Genomic DNA, 18,476 nt, shown 5'->3' with positions numbered 1-18,476 from the left:
AAACATCACTACATTGATATTTTGTTTCTAGGGGAATAAGATGTTGCTTTTTATTTGTAGGCAGCGGTTGAGAGGCATCCCTTCCTGTGAGGACTGTTGGGTCTTAGCATTAGTGCTGAGCAGGAATTTAGGGTGGTGTGGCAGGCACTGGAGGATAGGGCAGTCCAGCCTCAGCATGGCTGTGGCTCGGATTTAACTGGAGAGCGCCTGGCTTCTGGGAAGCTGTTTGCACAGGGCCTGGGTCTACAATGGCCTCCTTCTTAGCTCCGCAGAACCGCTTTGTCATACTCAGTCACACTCCTTTCTCTAGGTGTCACCGATTTCTCAGCCTTGCCCTTCCCACCCCACCCCCAGAAAACTCAGCTCCAGGTTTCTGCTCTCCCCGATTTGGGCAAGGAGAACCTGCTGTTTCCCACTTACCCTTCCCCCAAAGATCTAGTGTCCTTTTCCTACACTGGCCAGAACCCAGGGCTTGTCCCAGCCTCCCTTCACCCTTGTGTCTGGGTGTCTTTTCCCGTTCTCCAGATCCTCTCCAAACTCTTGTCCCCAACTTCAGCAGAAACAGCAACCTGGAGCCATGGCAGGAGCGGGGACACGCTGTTGGTGGCTCACGGGAGCAACTGTGATCACAAACCACAGGCCAGATCCTGCCTGAGCACGCTCCAGGAGCCCTACCCCCACAGGGAGATGGCCAAGAAGCACTGGTCTAGATTACAAAGTACCCTATGTACATTATTTCGGGATCTTCCCATAATAATCCTGGGAGGGGAAGAGTATCACTGAGCCCATGAACCCATTTTCCAGAGGAGAAAGAGGAGAACTGTCCTTTCCCAAGAACCCATTTGGTAACTTGTGTCAGGGAAACACCCCAAACTGGTCATCTGTCTCAAGGTCAAGCTCTTTTAAACCCAGGTCCTTCTCCCCTGACAGCAAAGAGGACACAGGACAACAGGAGAAGCAGGGGCCTTTATTAGGGTCTGGCAGATGTGGTGGAGGTGCTATCCCAGGCCTGGGCCTAGGAACGGGCAGAGCAAAGGGCCCTCAGAGCAGGAACCCAGCCCTCCCTGCCTCCATCCCTGCCCCCATCCCAGGTTCCTTCCTCCAACGCCCCTGCCCCTGCCCCCACCTCTGGGAAACAGAGCACCAAGAACTGACAAGCAGGACCCTCCAGGGCCACAGCTTGGAGTGGAGTGCAAGATCCAGGCTTCTGCCTCCCCACATGGGCGATCTGGGGAACTCATTGCATCCTCCCCACCAGAATAAAGTAGGGATGCTTCTTTGTCCCCCAGAAGAGAACAAACTCTTGTTCTCTGTGATGGGGGGAGGGGGCGGGGATTGGGCCTCTAGGATGGACCTAGGAAGAGGCCAGAGATGAGACCCCCAGGAGTTTCTGAGACTCCACCTTTCACTTGCAGTGTCTCCACGCGTCCTTCCCATGGACTCTGGTGCACAGCTCAGAGTCTGGGCCAGGGCGGCTGATAGGCCAGTGGGGACCTGCTCCAAGACATCTGTGGGTTTCAGAGTGAGGGTTTCCCCAACACCAGGTTCATCTATATGTACACAGGACAGCACCCCGGTGGCCAGGGAGCAGCTGCCAGGGGCTAGTAGGAATAGCCACCCTTAGGGCCAAAGGGCTGGGTAGGACCAGCCAGCTCTGGGAGGTAGGCAGGGCTCTCGTCCAAGTGGGACAAAGGGACTGTGTCTTCCTCACTGACCGGCCTGTCAAACTCGGCCTTGAGAGCTGGACGCTGATTGTCCGGGAAGGCCAGAGAGAAGAGGGCCTCAGGCTCGCACACAAACTTGTATACATAACGCTCTCCAGCCACCTGTGGGAAGAGAGGGGCTGGGTCAGTCTAACTCTCTCCAGGTCAGTGTAGGGGTGGGGAATAGGCAGATAGATGTGTGGAGTTCATTTCTCTCCATTCTTGTTCCTCTAAGCAGCCAACTCCCTTCTGGGGTTCACCTCTAATCTCAATCTCTCCATGCTGTGGACTTCTTAATGTTTAGCACTTTTTTTGGGATTGTCCACAATTTCTTGTTCCTTCCGACTGGTTCACTATCCATCTGCTCCTACAAACTCCCGAGAATGCGCTTCTGTCCCCCTGCCCCCACCCTCTTGTCCCTGGACCCTTAGCCCTTGACCTTCTGCATGATGCCTTTCTCATAATAGTATCGGAGTGAGCGGCTTAGTTTGTCGTAATTCATGGCGGGCCGGTTCTTCTGGATGCCCCAGAGCCTGGCGACCTGTGGGAAACAGAATTTCAGGATGGCGATGCTAGCTCAGCAGAGGAAAGTGAGCGGCCGGTCAGAGAGAGCACTTGAGATTTTTAGTGCAAAATGCTGAGCTGGTCAGGCAAATAAGCACCAGCTCAAAGACCCCGGTTTGGTAAGAACTCAGGTGAGATAAAGCAACGATGATGGTGAAGACCCATGCCACCCGTTCCCAGGCTCTCTCATCTCCAGGCCCAACATCCGTTGGAAGGAGTGGTGGGAACATCTGAGAGGCCCACCTCCTCAGGCTCAATTAGTTTGAACTCCATCCCCCGGCCCGTCCAGGCAATGAAGTGAGCATTCGTTGGGTCATCTAGCAGGGCCACCAGAAACTGCCACAGCTGCAAGGCACCCCGGCGCTGGTAGGGCGGTCCCTCTCGGAATGCTCCCATCCCTTCCTGCTTGATGTCTCCTGGGGAACACAGGAAACAGGAGTGTAGGGTTTGTGCCTTTGGGTCCCCCTAGCAACCTTCTCTCCCCGGGGTCTTTCCAGGCCCTTTCTCATGAAATGTCATGTGATTCCCAGGTGACATAGTCAGAGGGCACGGAAAAAACCTGACCCTCTCATGAACAGTCATGTCTCTGACCTTCAAATTTCTCAGGGACGACACAGACATCATCTGGGAATGGTCGCACAGGTTTCTCATAGCCATAGCCTTGAGGAGGAAGTTGGGGGTCACTCAGATCTGGGGGTTCACTGATGAGACCCCAGAGTGTCCAGAGGGATTCCTGGTCAGGAGACCCTCCCCCATGGCAGGACTCTTTTCAACCTGGAGGACTTGGCAGGGAGAGGGGGCTGCCTTACCCATGGTCCCGTCACCTGGAGAGGGTCCGGGGAAACCCTCTGTGTGAAGGTACATTGACGCACACCCAGGGAGATCTGGGGGTAGAGAAAGAAGGGTGATGTTATAGGTGGCTGGGGTGGAGGTGGGGGCAGCAGGCCTACACACACACACTTAGGAACTTCCTGCCAGCCTGCTTTCCGGTTCTGTTCCCAGCTGCCTGCCTACCACAGTCCCAGGGGAAGTTCACCCAGAGGGGGTGTGAGGCTGGAACCCTTCAGCTTGAGGGCTGAGCCAGAGGGCAGGGATGGCAGCAGCTGGGGTGGGTAAAGCTGTTCCACAAGGCCCAGGATTCCAGGGAGCAGCTGTTTCCTGTGAGTTTAGGGGGAGGAGGGAGGGATAGAGATGAACCTCCGGGGAAAGGGTACAGTGTCCATGTCTAAGACTTCCTTGGAATGGGCTAACCTCCGGTCAGCAGGTCAGATTCCCTGCCCAGTGTGTTATATGAGGGAGGGAGGAATCAATGGAGGAAAGGAGAGTGGGTGGGAGGGAAAGAGATTGCATGGATCTGTAATTAGGGAAGAGGCAGTGGGCACTGGGCCGGTTTTTTTTCAGCTCTGACAGCAGAGCACATTCCACTCCATTTGATTCCATTCCATAGGATTGAAACATCCCCACTCCACCTGGAGGAGTTGGTGGTGTGAAGCCACCCATTCAAGTTCCAGCCCCTTGGCCTTCCACTCCCACCTATGAATGAGATGGTGAAACCTGACACCTCCGGGAGGAGGCGGGAGTGGGCTCATTCATGCATCCATTTTGTGAATGGAATTCCTGACTCCTTTCAGAGGAAGCTGAAGGGGGAGGGGCAGGAGTTCAAGGGCAAGTAACATGATCTCCTCCGGTCTACATCCTTTGAAGGTCAGCGGCAAGAGCGTCTCCCTCCTCTTTCCTGCATCTCACTGCCAGGCGTGGCTCAGGCTTATGCCCTGGGGTTGAGGAGAGGTGCGCCCTTCTGGTTCTCACTCAGACAGCCTGGGGGTTTGTGGTTCATTCCCCTGCCCCTAAAAGACTGTGCATCAGAAAAAGGGAAATTCGACAGCTCTGGCCAGCTCTGAGCCTATTCTAATGGCTGAATATTTTTCTCATGCAAGTTTGCATAGAAATTCAATCGGGGATGGTAACAGTGTAACAAGCCAAGGTTTTCTGGGCCCTTCCCCTGTGCACTTGGGGCTTTGAACTACAGCTGTTTAGGAATATAATATGGCTGAGTGCATCTCACTCAGGTCAACACGGTGGAACTAGAATTTACAGCAGCCCCTACTTCCGGTACCCAGCTCTGGCCAAGATGGTGGGCTTGAACAGGCTGTATTAACCCCGAGTCCCAACTGGGAACTATGAACCTGGCTAGTTTCAAGTTCATGTTTCTCTTCATTCAAATCCCTTCGTATTTTTAAAAAATATGCTTTTATTGATTTCAAAGAGAGGAAAGGAGAAGGAGAGAAACATCAATGATGAGAGAAACATCAATGATGAGAGAGAATCATTGATCAGCTGCCTCCTGCACACCCCCAACTGGGGATCGAGCCCAAATTGGGAATTGAACTCTGACCTCCTGGTTCATGGGTCAACGCTCAACTGATGAGCCACCCTGGGCTCCCTCTGGGACTGAGAACGACCTATTAATCTTTGTATCCTCTAAATCCACAAATTCATACTCCTCAAACAGTACTTTGGTCTCTACAGGTAATTAACCCCCCAAATACTTGTTAAATAGACATAGAAAGAAATGGCTTAACTTTCCTATTAAGTCACAGGGTAAGGACCTAATCCCATTTATTTTTTATCTGAATATAAGTTTGCTGACTGAAAAAATGACAATTATTTTGAATCTATGAAGAAAGTGAATGGGTTGAGTTTGTGAACTAGTAAAAAGGTAAAGAACTTGTGGGAAGACATTCTGGGGGTTATCACATGCCACCCCACCCAGCAATCTCACCCCAACCCCTCCCACCTGAAATGTGTCTTACCCGAGTCATAGGCGAAGTCCGTCTGCTCTTGTTTGATCACCACCCCCGCCCCTGGGTACCTGTGCCCATTGACCCCACCCTGGCCCATGGCCAGCTGTTCGTACAGGGGGTCAAGGTATTCCTGCTTGAAGCTCTGCTGGGGGTAGGGTGGGCAGGGCTCCGACAGCTGGTGTTGGTAGGGGGTTGGGAGGGGTTCCCGGCCCCCTCCCTGAGAGGATGTGAAGGAGTGGCAAATATCCAAGGGCTGCTGGAAGACGGAGCTGGATATGGGTGGATGGAGAAGGAAGAGAGTATTAGATTAAGTCCTCCTGGTGCCTGCCACTCCCAAAGCTTGCAGAGTGGGCTCCAGTGTGGGTGTGGGTGTCAATATCCCTTCCTCCCTACCTCCCCCAACACCAGGTCTCTTAAAGGCAGATGGAGGACCCTCAGGGACTGAGGAAAAACTGCTGAGATCTCGGCTCCCATTCTGGGGGTCTCCTTACCTATGCTCCCCGAGGTACCCATGGCCAGGGGGGGGCTGGGAGGTGCCAGAGGATCTCACGAAACTCCGTTGTTCTGCCCGGGGAAAGGGCTGCAGGGGCGACTGTCCGGGGGCACCAGGGGCGGGGGACTTGATGGCGATTTGTCTAGGGGGGTCATAGGCACTGGAGTTGAGGGGGGAGACAGGGGTGAGGGGGCAGAGAAGCCAGGGCACCCTTTGAACCCTTCATCCATCCCCAGAGAAATCAGGGCACGGGGATTGTAGGAGAAGGAAGAGGACAGGGTGCTGGGAAAGGAATGGCAGGAGCCAGACTCGGCCCCGAATGAACTCTTTTTCACCTTTTATAAATGCTGAACCTAGGTGTGGTCTTGAGAACACTTCTCCCCAGCCCAGAGCCACTGGGCTTCTTCAGTGGAAACAAACTCGGCCAGCCTTAACACATATCCCTTGGACCCACTCCTGCGTTTTTCATCCTAACTACTCGGAGGATATCCTCACTGCACTGCTCCCTTACGGGTGCTCGGAAATCCTTCCTGCTGTCTCACTTGCATTTCAACCGCTGCCTCTGCTCCTGAGTGCCCCCTCCCTCCTCCATCGCCGGGGCGGCCCCCTCACCTGGAATAAAGGCACTGCTCGCCATGGTGGTAGGGGAGTGGCGGCTTCCTGCTGCAGGACAGGGCCGGGTCTGTGCGGGGACTCTGGGGCTCCTTCTTGATCCTGGTGGTGGGGCTGTGGAAAGCTACTGTGGGGATTGGGGCGGGGGCGGGCAGAGCAGGGCAGAGAGTGTCTCAGAAGAGGCAGTAAGAGCTTCCTACACTTGCTGCTCTCTGAGGACCGGCTGGGTGACCAGCACAGCCTCCTCCCTTCTCTGGGTCTCAGTGTTCAGAGTTGTAGTCACACACTTTTAAGAAGTTTGGCTGTTTACGTTATATCTAGTTTTATACATCAAGAAAATGTCTAATATTAACCAAAGGAATGGTCTCGAGTTCAACATTTCATGCAACCCCAACACCACCCCCCCAAAAAAAAAACACCTTTGTAGGGGAGAGCACTTTCAACCTAGGGCCTGTGGTTTTCCTGAGTGCCCTGGAAAATTCCAAGGGAGAGAAATGTTTTCTTATTTGGGGCTATAAAGAATCTTTCTTTTTCTGGTGGAGCTTGGATATTAGCCACTCACATGTCAGCTGACGAACATTATACACACGCTCCTAATTATCTGTGAAGAACATTGGCCTTGCCTGTAGCCCCTGCTGGGTCCACAAACTCCAGCCACCAGGCAGAGAAGCAAAGAGTTGGGTCCAAGTTGGCAGAGTGTGAGGTTCTGTCTCACTGCAGCCGGGTCAAATGCCTACTATCAACCCATCTGTTATCTGCTGTTTTCAATTATGTGTGCCCTATTTCATTTCATTGGGGAAGACAATTGGGAGCAAAGTGTCTGACATTAAAGCAGGGTTTCTCAACAGCAGCACTATTGACATTTGGGCCAGAAATGTTTTGTTGGGGGTGTTATCCTGAGCATTGTATAGGGCAGTGGTCGGCAAACTCATTAGTCAACAGAGCCAAATATCAACAGTACAACGATTGAAATTTCTTTTGAGAGCCACATTTTTTAAACTTAAACTTCTTCTAACGCCACTTCTTCAAAATAGACTCGCCCAGGCCGTGGTATTTTGTGGAAGAGCCACACTCAAGGGGCCAAAGAGCCACATGTGGCTCGCGAGCCGCAGTTTGCCGACCACTGGTATAGGGTATTTAGTAGCATCCCATGACACTCCCCACTAGGGGCCAGTAGCATCTAGTTCCAGTGTGGCAACCCAAAATGTCTACAAACATTGCTAATGGGTTGGGGGCCACAAAATAGCTCTCAAATTGCATGAAAGTAACTTAGAATGGTAGAACTGGACCCTGCTGAACTGGTCCAAGCCTGCCCATTTCAGAAACAAGGGAATGCAGGATCAGAGAGATGAAGTGTCTGCTCCAAGGACACACAGCTAAGATGGAGAAAGCCCCCATTGGAACCAAGGTCTTCATGTACCAGTTACTGCCTTGGTCTTTGAGTCCAAACCCAAGAATGGGGAGCCCTGCCCTTCACCCCTCTCTTTAGGAGAGAACAAGTTGATCTTTTGTGATTCTCTGTCCCTGTGACTCATTTCCTGCCCTTGCCCACTCCCCATTTCCTCTACCCAGGGCCCTCTACTCACAGTTTTCTGAATGGAAATCAGGAACAAACTGTTCATCACTATCTGGTACCTGAGCTGCGAAAGAGAGGTCAAAGGTGAGTCTAGAGTGGGGGTGGGAGGTGGCCCCTGGATGGCAGCCCCTGGGAGATACCATTAAAGCAGCCCAGCAGATTAGCACCCACCCCAAAATAAAACAGCCTTCCTAGAAATAAAGGCAACTCCACACCAGGTCCTAGTGCCCTCCATCTCTGGCTCCATTAAGACCCTGGAGGGGCGAGGTTGCAAATTCTCAGAACCTGTCTGAGCAGATTCCAGTCTTTTCCTAGATGCTTTGTCTTTATTCCCTCCATGTTTCTGAAGTGAAGACGCCCTGCCCCTCAGAGTTTACAAAGCTCTCTCAAAGCAACAGCAGTCACATCTGGGATGGGCAGGCATTACAAGGAGTGAGATCCTGTGGACTTTGAATCACAGGAGAGATTCTGACTCTGGGCTGGAATCTGCATTTTATACAACCTCCAAGGTGAAATCTAGAACTCTAGATCCCAGGAAAAGAGATGGAATGGAGAAAAGAGGGTGGTTCAAGGCAGGTAAAAAAAGGGATGACAATGGAGAGGAAGAGGCTGGGGACCCTGGGAGGTCAGGGCCTCATCCCTTTGACGTGCAGCTGGAAGAGAGAAGGGCTCCCAAGCTTGGAAGTTCTCAAGGAGCATTCCCAGTGTGCCAGCGTGGGTGGCGCTGGGTTTGGGAATTAGGCAGCAAAACTAAAATAGAACAGAGGCTCATCCATGGCCTCCAACCAGGACATCTGGGTTGATTTCCAGTTCTTATCCTGGTCTCACCAATTCCTTCAGGTGGGTCTACAGCTGAGTGCCTCCCCTGACTCCAGAGTCTTTGCTCAGGTTTGCCCCTCTCTCAAGACTAGGTTATAGCAAGAAGGGAAAGGGAAGACACCAAGAAGAACTTCCTGACAGTCCAGGAAGAGAGGGGCTCAAAGGTGAGGTGCTGAAACCCAAGGAGATTGCTCTCGGATTAGACAATGGAGAAGCTGATGGATAAGATGACCAGAATCAGGAATGGCTGGTAAGGGTGAGGGTCCAAGGAGACGGCTGGAGAACACTATCACTCATTCTAGCCTATACAAATAGACACCCCAAACTCTACTGCTTTGATCCTGGGCAAAGGCTCCAGAGTTTCTTCCTTGGTCATTTCAGCCACAGCCTCTAATCAAAACTCCCTACTTCCACTCTCACCTCCTATAGTCAGTTGTTCTCCACATAGCTGTCAGGGCAACAGAAGTCAAATCACTTCGCTCTCTTGCTTAAAGTGTGAATCCCAAACTCTTCCCCTCGGCCTCCAAGTCCCCGCATGGTCTGATGCTGCTTACCTCTGGGACCTGCCTCTGCTGGCCCTTTACTCTCTAGAGCTCTGGTCTCTTTTCAAAGCTCATCAGCTTGATCCCTCTTCCCCAGGTCTTTGCCTGCCTATTTTTTTCTGGCCACTGAAGTTTTAATTCACTTTGTCACCTCCTCAGAGGTCTTCTCTGACCACCCAGACCAAAGTGGTCCCCCCTCCCAGTCCTTTCTCGCATCCATTTTATTTCTTCCCCAGCACGGTATGGGTACCTGAACTTACTATGTTCACATGTTTATTGTCCATCTCTTCTACCCTGAAGTTAAGCTTGCTGAGGGCATGGGGCTTATCTGTCTTGTTCATCTGATTCCCCAGTACCCCAGGAATGGGGTCTGGCTCAGAATAGGCACTCAATGCATTATTTGTCAACTCTGTGAATAAAGGTAGAATGATCTCTGTCCTCAGGCTGGTGGGAACCGGGGTGGTAGGCCTGGGAGCAAGAACTGAAGAGATCCTAACCAACCAGCCCTTCCTTCACCCTGAGGGCTCCCCCTCTCCACCACCAGGTACCATTAGAGGCAGGTCCTCTGGGGAAAACCCTTCTCACGTGGGACATTTTAGGCGGTGGCAGGAAAATTCTTCACCAACTTGCTTTAAATATCATGTTTGGTCTTGAGTGTATACCACTCTTTAAAACTCAAGTGTTTCATTAAAATAGATGTTTATAGGCAGTTGACTTCTTGACAAAGGGATTGGGCAGAGGGGGTTTAAGAATCAGGAGCCACCAACAGCTAAAGAATTGATGAAACATCAACGTAAAACAATTCTAAAGTGATCAAGTAAGTCAGTAGGACGTGAAACCCCTCGGCAAAAACAAAAACACACAGGGAGCACACATCTTTTCGGAAGCGCCACTAGGGCACAAAGGCAACCATTTCCTAACTGGCCCGGATCAAGAATCTGGGGACATTGTTAAAACGTGGATTCCAAGCCACCCCCAAGTCTCATTCCATAGGCATCTTTATTTTTAACAAGTGCCTTAAGAATGGGCAAGATTGGTGCAAGCCTCCGTTCATCCATGCCGTGTCCTCTGGCCCAACCACAGGTGGCTGGTGGGGGTAATGGGAGCAGGATGAGCAACATTTCCCTCTCTGCTACTTAGGCAAGGCGGGACCTGAGGATGGGAGGTGGGGGGTGCAGACCATGGGGAGGCTGACGCACTTGAGTCCCCTCTGGGGCTTCATTAACTGCTGCTTTCTACTGAGGTAATGGCTGGGGGCATCTCCCACTGACGTCACATGCCAGTTCACATGAGAACCCTAGGGTTCATCTTGCCTTTCCTTCTACCCCAGGCCTGAAGATTTGGCCAGGACCTCCTCTCCACAGCAGTCCCAGAGGCTGAGTGCCACCCCCAGCACACAGACCACACTCCAGAAGAGGCGGTGCCATCCGCTTCCCAGGGCCAGGAGAAATCAGTGGAGGCAAACATGGGCTGTGGCATGAACCCCAGTCCCTGATTGGCCCTTCCCTAGAACACTGGCTTCTCCCAAAGGGGCGGGACAGGGCCTCAGTTGCTCAGAAACTGTTAACAAAGATAGAAATAGCAACAGTAAGCCCTAACCAGTTTGGCTCAGTGGGTAGAGCATTGGCCTGTGGACTGAAGGGTCCCGGGTTTGATTCCAGTCAAGGGCATGTACCTCGGTTGCAGGCTCGACCCGGGAGGCAATCAATTGATACATCGATGTTTCTCTCTCTGTCTCTCCCCCTTCCTTCCACTCTCTCTAAAAATCAATGGGAAAATATTCTGGGGTGAGGATTAACAACAACAAAAAGAAATAGAAACAGTAACATTTAACATTGTACCTCACCTTCCTGGAGAGCAGATTTCTAATGACCATGTTTGGTCTTGAGTGTATGCCATTCTTTATTTATTTGTTAACTTGGCTGAGTTTTGGCTGTCAAGCCAGTGTGCCAGTCTTCCCCCAACTCCACCCTGGCACTAAGGTTGAGATTATCTGCCTGAGGACATGGCAGGGGACGAAGGATGGGAAAAGTGCCAAGCCAGCAAAATGCCCAAAGAGAGAATTTTTAGGGAACACCCTTCCAACAAGGAGGCTGGGGGGAGGGGGTAGTAGACGAGGAGGGGCTTGGGGACTTCCCAAGCAGGGCGCCAGAATTGGAAGGTTAAGCAAGCCAAGCAGCTAACTCCACCTCAGATTAGCCACTCACCAACACCATGTAAGCCCCATCACCATCTCCCCTTCCTAGGGTCCAATCGCAGGATGAAGGGGCCTTTTAAGGAATCCTAGTGGAGAGGCGGGGAGCCATTCCCCAAAGCTTCTGCTCCTTTGTGTCAACACTGGCCTCAGCTCTCACCCTTACCCTGCCCCCATCCTCTGTACTGGAAGGAACCAGTTCTGTACCTATGGAGGAGACATCTGTCCCCAAGAACCTTCTAGAAGAGATGGAGACAGAAATATGTAGAAGGAGGTATTGTCGCTAAAAGACTGGGGGATGGGATTAACCTCCTCTCTCCCCACAGACATGCTAAGGCACTGGCGGGCATACACAGGGATTCACACACACCCCAATTCCTTTTACTTCACAGCAGCACACGAGTAAAACACATCCCCCATGCACACCCTTCCCACAAAGGGCTTCCTTTGGATTTACAAAGACAATGGGGGAAACCAAAGGGCAAGGGGACTGGAGACCTCGGCGGGGGATTGAGAGCAGTGATTCTTACGAAAAGGGGAGCAGAGACCCACCTCTGAGAATCTCATAAAGGTAAGGATCATTCTCTTTCTAGAAAATCCACATTCCTTTGTGTATGGCACACCCCAACATTTTACCATGTCAGAGAGCTCAAGGACCCCTGCAATTCATCTGCAGAGCTTCTAGGACTCCACAGACCACACAAAGGCCATAGATGGCCCAGAGGCAATGTGCCTTACATAGACCGATGTCATTGTCCCCAAGGGTTCCCCACAAGCCAGGAAAGCAACTCGGGACCAAAAGCAACACACCTTTTGCCATAACCAGCTCAGCGTGGGCTCAGCCTCCTGAGCCTGCGTTTCCGTACAGCAGCCCGATCCTTTCTCCGGCAACTCAACAGATCCCAGGCACCCCGAAACCAGACATGCCCTCTTAGACTCACTTTATCTCCCTTTGCTCTGTCTAGAAAAACCCCAACCCCAAAGATATTTGAACTGCTTGCCCCTACAGAACCCCACTCGCACTCACCCCCAATGATGACCGGACAGACTCTGAACCCACAATCACATCGACCTGGATCCAACCTGGGCATCCATTGACTGTTTCACAATCCTCGCCCCCCCGCCCCCCCCCCCACACACACACACACTACAAGGAAGGACCTACTGCTTCTTTCCAAATTGGGGTTGTAGGAAAAATTCAGGCTGAGGGAGGGCGGTTGGACTCCGGCCCCCATTCCTATGGATGCGCCCCATTTCTGGCAAGTTTCCAAAGGGGCTAGCCCCTCCCTGCCACCCCAAAGCTCCCCCTGGGCTGCAGGGGTCACTGACCTGGTGGGAAGAGGCAGGAGAGGAGGCTGGGGTGGTGCTGGGGTGGTGCAGGGGGACAGGGCCCCGGCAGCTGCATCTGTCTCCACAGAGAGAATGAGAAGGAGCAAGCGGCCTCAGCATCCCCCCCTCAGGCCTGGCCATCCATCGCCAGCTGGGAACCTGAGCTGCTCCCTCAGAAGGAAGGAGAGGGAACCAAGGAGATCCCAGCGGCGCCCCCCTTCCTTCTTACGATCCCCACCCCCACCTCCCCACCCACTGGATTTAAATGTACAGAGATTTGCAGGACAGCAGCATGAAACACACACACTCACTGTCACACTGACACATGCAGATAGACACACGTACAGTCCCTAGACCCCCACCGCCAAGGGGTGGGGCTTCCAAGGTTGAGAGAAGATGAGAACATTTTCCTCTCCTTCCCATTCCAACCCAGGCACAAATGGACCAGCTGCTGCCAAAATGCCAACCTCTGAGCCCACTCCTAGATCACAGCCCTGGGAGCTGCCCACTGTGGGGAGCGCTGGGACCCTCAACGGACAGACAAGGAGCCTGGTGAGCCAGGCAGAAATCAGGCGCTGGGAAAGGAAGTCTTTGAGAGCCGTGGAAACTGACACCTCTGCGTTCTTCAGCTCCAGCCCAGCTCCGGAACCTCGGAACCTCAGGAGGAGGATGGGCAGGCTGGGCATAGCTCTGCCTGTAGCTCGCAGGGCTTGCTGAGTCTGGAAGATGTGCAAAGTACCCCAGAACCCCCAGATCCCTCCAGCACTCGCGTAGCCAGCCAGTGAGCCATGGATTCCACTGTTATGCCCAGATTTCAAGATCCCCGGTGCACCACAAAATGTTTCGAGCACTTGCTCTATGCTAAATAGTCATTCTGTAACATATATTTTTGGAGGATACCACAGTGGTCAAGACAGATCTAGCCTCACTCCAAGGATCTAATCAGGAACCTTCCCTTCCTACCCCAAGCTTTTATAGAGGGTTCCAGAGGAGCAGGGTTTGAGCTTTAAAACAATCACCAAGGATGCCCAGATGGAGGGCTGGGGAGAGTCTAAAGAAGAGAAAAGCCTTCGAAAAGGTTTCTTGGTTTCCAGAGAGTTAAAATAAAGGGACCCTAAGATGGGGGTGTTAACCCTTCCTCCTCAGAGACCAAACACCATTCGCCTCCTGCCTGCAGCCCCACCAGTGACACCCTCAGGCCCCACCGAAACACACCAATGACTCCAACCAGGAGACCCCGAACACTTCCCCACTGAACCAAGGCCCAGCTCCTGACCCCACCTCAGCCAGCTTGCAGCTACAGCTAACCCACTGGCACACAAGTGGGGGAATTTGCCTGGGGTGGAGGAATTCAGGAGGAAAGGAGGAGGATCAGTTGCCATCAGAATTACAATCAAGGCTATTAGGGGAAGGAGGGAGCTCAAAGCCCTCTCTGACAAAGTGCTGCAAAAAAGAATTATTTAAACGTTTGTTGTTCTTTTGGCTCAGACAGAACATTGTTTGGCACTGGGAGTTGGGAAGCAGAGAAACGAAGAATTTAGGTAAAAATCAATGTTTTGGCAACTCCTGAAGATACGTAACAAATTAATTGCTCTTTCTCCTCATCTTCCTGTTCCTCACACCCCTCCCCCCAACACCCCAACACACACCTCAGCCTGGTGGTTGCTGCCAAATAAACTTTGCAAATGAAAATTTCAACCAGGAAAACGGGCCTGGGGCCAAGTTCCATTCAAATAAGCAAATATCCCACACAATGGTCTGATTCATCCCCAGGCCTAGTTACACAAGCCCGGCTCAGGGTAGAGAAAATAAATATCAATATAAGTGTCCATGCTGGGCGCTGGAGACCAGAAAGGCAGGGGCCTTGGGGAGGGGGCACTGGAGAGCTTCTGAGGATAGGGAGAGAGGAAGTGGGCTGGGTTGGAATAGCGGGGTTCAGAGCACCCCCACCCCAGTAATGGAAAAGGTCATAGACTACTCACCTTCAGCGAGCCACGTCTCCTGGAAGTGACTTAGATCCTGGAAGAGATCTGAGGGGTGAATAATGGAATTGGAGAAGGTGAGGTGGAGGTGATGGTGAGAGAGAGGGAGCCCCAGCGAGCCCAGCGACCCCCCTTGGGGTGGCAGGGGCCAAGAATGATCAGAGTCCCTTGGAGGGCGAGCCTTTTTGGCAAAAGGGTGGGGGCTCCAGGATCTGTCCTTTGGGGGTGTGTGGTGGGGAGGGAAGCGGTTCTCTCTCCGGCTCTTTACCTTCGGAGTCGGGGGGCGGCAGGGAGCCCGGGTCCATGAGTTTCCCCTGCGGGACCATCAGCGCTTCGCGCAAGCTCCCATTTCCGGGAGATTTCTACGGGGAAGGAGAAGAATGCCCCTTAATCACCCTGAGGCCGGCTGGTCTAGGGGGGTGGGACGGGGTTCTCGGGGTGATTCAGGGGCCGGGCAACCCTGGACCCCCTGGGGCCTTGGGGAAGGGGCTGTGGGGCGAGGTGCAAGGCGGGGGCGGGCGTGGAGGCAGGCGCGGCGCTCACGCTGCAGAAGGTGTAGGGCACTTGCTGGTCCAAGTATCCGCCTTTCATCCTCCGCTCCATCCGGCCGCTCCCTCCGGCCGCGAGGCCCGGGCCCCGCGCGGGGGCAGAGACCTGGGAGGGGGGGCTGCGTTCGCACACCGTCCAGGGAAAGCAGCGGGGTGGGGTGGGTAAGGGCGACGGGGAGGGGACCGTCCCCAGGCTCTGGGTCCGACGGCAAAACTTCTCCGACTCACTCAGGCGATGGTGGGGTTTCGTTTGCTGAGCTCTGAGCGCCGTCACCACTCCCCTCCCGCCAAAGGAGGTCCCACCTGCTCCCGGGAGCCGGGCTCGCGGTTTCGGCTGCTTTCTGCAGCCCTGCTCTACCCAGGCTCGGTTACATAAGACGTGTGTGTGTGTGTGTGTGTGTGTGTGTGTGTGTGTGTGTGTGTGTGCTCGCGCGCAGAGGAGCGGGCAAGGCGCGCACCATTCGCACGCCCACAACTCCCGCGCCCCCTCCAACCCTGAATTTCAGCGCCTCCCACCCCCGCCCTGGAATCTGCGGAGGTGGCAGTGAGAGTGTGGGGTGTGTTGAAGGCGAGGCAGGGCATCACGGGCACTCTCCCTCCCTCTTCCTCCCACAGCCTCACCTGAGGCCGGGGCTTCTGTGCTGGAGACGCAGGGGGTCCTGAGCATGCTCTGGGGCGGCAGCGAGGCCGCGGGGCTAGGCCGGAGCGCGGCGGCCCGGGCCTCGGATCCCCAACGCACGAGCTAGTTTTCCGGGCGCGGCGGACAGTTGTGTGCCCGGGGGAGCCGCCGATTGGTGCATTTCCCTTGCCTCGGCCCAGGCTCTCTCCCCCCTGCCTCCCCAACCCCGTTCCCTTTGTTTCATTGACTTTTGTGAATGAAACCCCAGGGCCGGGCACGCCCGCCAATCCGGAGACTCGCTTGGCCAAGCCGAGGGGCGGAGTTTCCCAGTCGCGGGGGCCAATCAGAAAGCAGGGGCTGCTTCCTGGCTTCATTCACTGCTTGGGCTCTCATTCATAAAAAAATAAACTCGCGGCCGGAGTTCATTCAGAAAGAGCTGAGAGGAAAAGAGGGACGCTGAGGACTCGATGGCTTCTCTGAGGGGCTCGGCGGTGGCCCTGGGTCTGAGGCTCAGCGAGCTCCTCCGGCTGGCGTCTGCACGCGTCTCTGTGCATCTGCATGTACGTGGGAGTGTGAACATGTCTGTGTATGCGCCCTGGGGGGAGGTGAGCGGACTTGTGTGCCCAGAGGAACAATAATACCTAGCGTTTATGAAACGCTCCTCTTCCACGTGCTCACTTCATTCCCATAACCTGGCGAAGTGGCTCTATTGTCTCCATTTTACAGAGATTGAAAATGGACACCCCGAGAGGGGCGGTGACTTGGCTGAGGTCACTCAGCTCCTGGGGTTTACGGTTCCCCATCGCCCACGTTCTCCTGTACAGCCCTTTGAGGCCACAATTAAATGAATTAAAGCTATGTGACAACAAGTAATACACAGTAGGCACTCAATAAATGTGAGCTGGCATGGAATCCAGGCTTTTCCTCAAGGGTCTGTGCTCTGCAGAGCAGTTGTGTGACCCACTTCCTCGTAATTGCAGCAGAGGCCCCAGCTTGGACCTCTGAAAGGACAGCTCCTCTCAGCCATCTTTCCTCTTACAAACATGCGGATTAAGGAGCAAAAGCCCAAAGGATCTGATGATCTGGGGGTAGGACTGATTTCCGTTCTAGGCCAAACACTGGTTATTTATCTCTGTCACCTCATTTATTCTCTTCATTCAAGAAACATTTATTGTGCCAGACACAATGCTGGGTGCCAGGCAAACAGCTGTGACCAAGACAAGCACTTGGGAGCTGGGCTGCTGAGGCTGCAGCCACGGGGACACACAGGACATGAACCCCCCAGGCCTTTTTTTTTTCTGGAGACATTTCTCTGGGTCTACCGTGGATGCACGCCTTTGAGGAGAGCCTGATTTTGCTTGCTGCCTGTTTGTGATAAACACAAGAGACTGGCCAATGCCTGGGTCACTAGTGGCTGCTTTCAAATTCATCTAATCTAACACCCCACTTTATAGATGAGGCAGCGGGAGGTTCAGAGAAGGAAATGATACATTGAGCTCTTTCCGCTGGTCAGGGTCAGAGCTGGGACTAAAACACCAAACCTCTTAGCACCTGTTTAGGGCTCATTCCATAAGATCATCTTGGGCAAATGAAAATAAATTTCCCTCTCTTCTCTGCTGAAATATTGTTTAAGGCTCATGTCTGCTGCCTCTCCTCCAGGAAGCCTTCCAGATAGTCTGAATCAATTCCTTAAGGACCCACCACATGCTTGCCTATGTCTCTGACATGGATGTCTGTTATTCTGCCTCATGGTCTAGTCATCCCTAAGTATGAAGACTTCTCCAGGGCCTGAAGGAGGTCTCATTGGACTCTGAAATTCTCCCCCCAGCCTGCTTCATGCTTATGAGGGTCTCATGAAATACGTGTTTGGTGAAAAGGTACAAGAAAGACAGAACTAATGTAACTTAGCAGGAACCGTGCCCAAAGGAGGAGAGACAAGCTTGAGCTAATCCCAGCTTTGGGCTGGATGGAACCAGTTTAGGGAGGAGTTCGTGTCTCCGGGCCAAGAGAAGTGGGGGAGGAGGACAGAGGATTCTTCCTGAAGGCAGCTCTGACGTGTCTCCAAGACAATGAAGAAAATTCTGGTGGGTCCCAGAATGGGCACTCAGGTTGGGGTTTTTTAGGGGTTCCCAGCTGTTTCTGAGAGGGGCCCCTGGCTCATCCCCACTTCCCATGCAGGGACCTCTTCCTCTGGCTCTGGCTCAGGCTCAGCTTGCTGGCTGAGTAAGAGAAGGTACCACTGTTGCTGCCACTGCTGTCACCTGGCCTCCAGTTCACCAACACCCAGGCTCATGACAGTGAGCTCTCCTGGGGGAACATCTGAGCCTCTTCCAGGGTTCGAGGTAGTTGGGGAGAGGAAGGAAGAGAGAGGCTGGAGATTTCTGTTCTGTTGGCGTCACATTACAATGACCAACACCCGCTCGCCATGCTCTGCTGCCAGGGCTGGACCTGCATTAACTCATGCAGGCCTCACAGCAGTCCTGTGAGGTGTCGTCCCCATTTTACAAATGAGGAAACGGAGGCTTCAAAAACACACATCGACCCCAAGGGTCCACTCAATAGACTGAGGACACCCCAACCAGACTCACAGGCACGAAGACTGCACTTTTTAAAAAAATATATATTTTATTGATTTTTACAGAGAGGAAGGGAGAGGGATAGAGAGTTAGAAACATCGATGAGAGAGAGACA

General features: G+C 53.2%; 1 protein-coding gene across 10 annotated transcripts; it reads right to left on the bottom strand.

Annotated features, from left to right (window-relative positions):
• Nucleotides 1-946: 946 nt before the first annotated feature.
• Nucleotides 947-15,988, bottom strand: ETV4 (ETS variant transcription factor 4). 10 transcript variants are annotated; one of them, XM_080677659.1, is made up of 14 exons: nt 15,395-15,532; nt 15,162-15,272; nt 14,887-14,980; nt 14,619-14,666; nt 12,637-12,712; nt 7,763-7,816; nt 6,177-6,303; nt 5,563-5,706; nt 5,081-5,340; nt 3,077-3,151; nt 2,859-2,927; nt 2,511-2,683; nt 2,143-2,244; nt 947-1,826 (listed from the first exon to the last, which is right to left on the bottom strand). In XM_080677659.1, the coding sequence occupies exons 5-14, from the start codon at nt 12,710-12,712 to the stop codon at nt 1,602-1,604; spliced, it is 1,305 nt and encodes a 434-aa protein (XP_080533785.1). In that variant the 5' UTR covers nt 14,619-14,666; nt 14,887-14,980; nt 15,162-15,272; nt 15,395-15,532; the 3' UTR covers nt 947-1,601. The 10 variants fall into 10 exon arrangements, with proteins under 10 accessions (XP_080533785.1, XP_080533776.1, XP_080533779.1 ...); XM_080677650.1 differs by lacking the exons at nt 12,637-12,712; nt 15,395-15,532 and adding an exon at nt 15,788-15,904 and having other exon boundaries at nt 5,563-5,724; XM_080677653.1 differs by lacking the exons at nt 12,637-12,712; nt 15,395-15,532 and adding an exon at nt 15,788-15,904 and having other exon boundaries at nt 5,563-5,724; nt 6,177-6,300.
• Between the last annotated feature and the right edge of the window lie 2,488 nt (nt 15,989-18,476).

Source organism: Plecotus auritus (assembly GCF_963455305.1).
Source record: "Plecotus auritus genome assembly, chromosome: 7".
Classification (NCBI taxonomy): domain Eukaryota; kingdom Metazoa; phylum Chordata; class Mammalia; order Chiroptera; family Vespertilionidae; genus Plecotus; species Plecotus auritus.
This window is presented reverse-complemented; position numbering and strand designations above follow the sequence as displayed.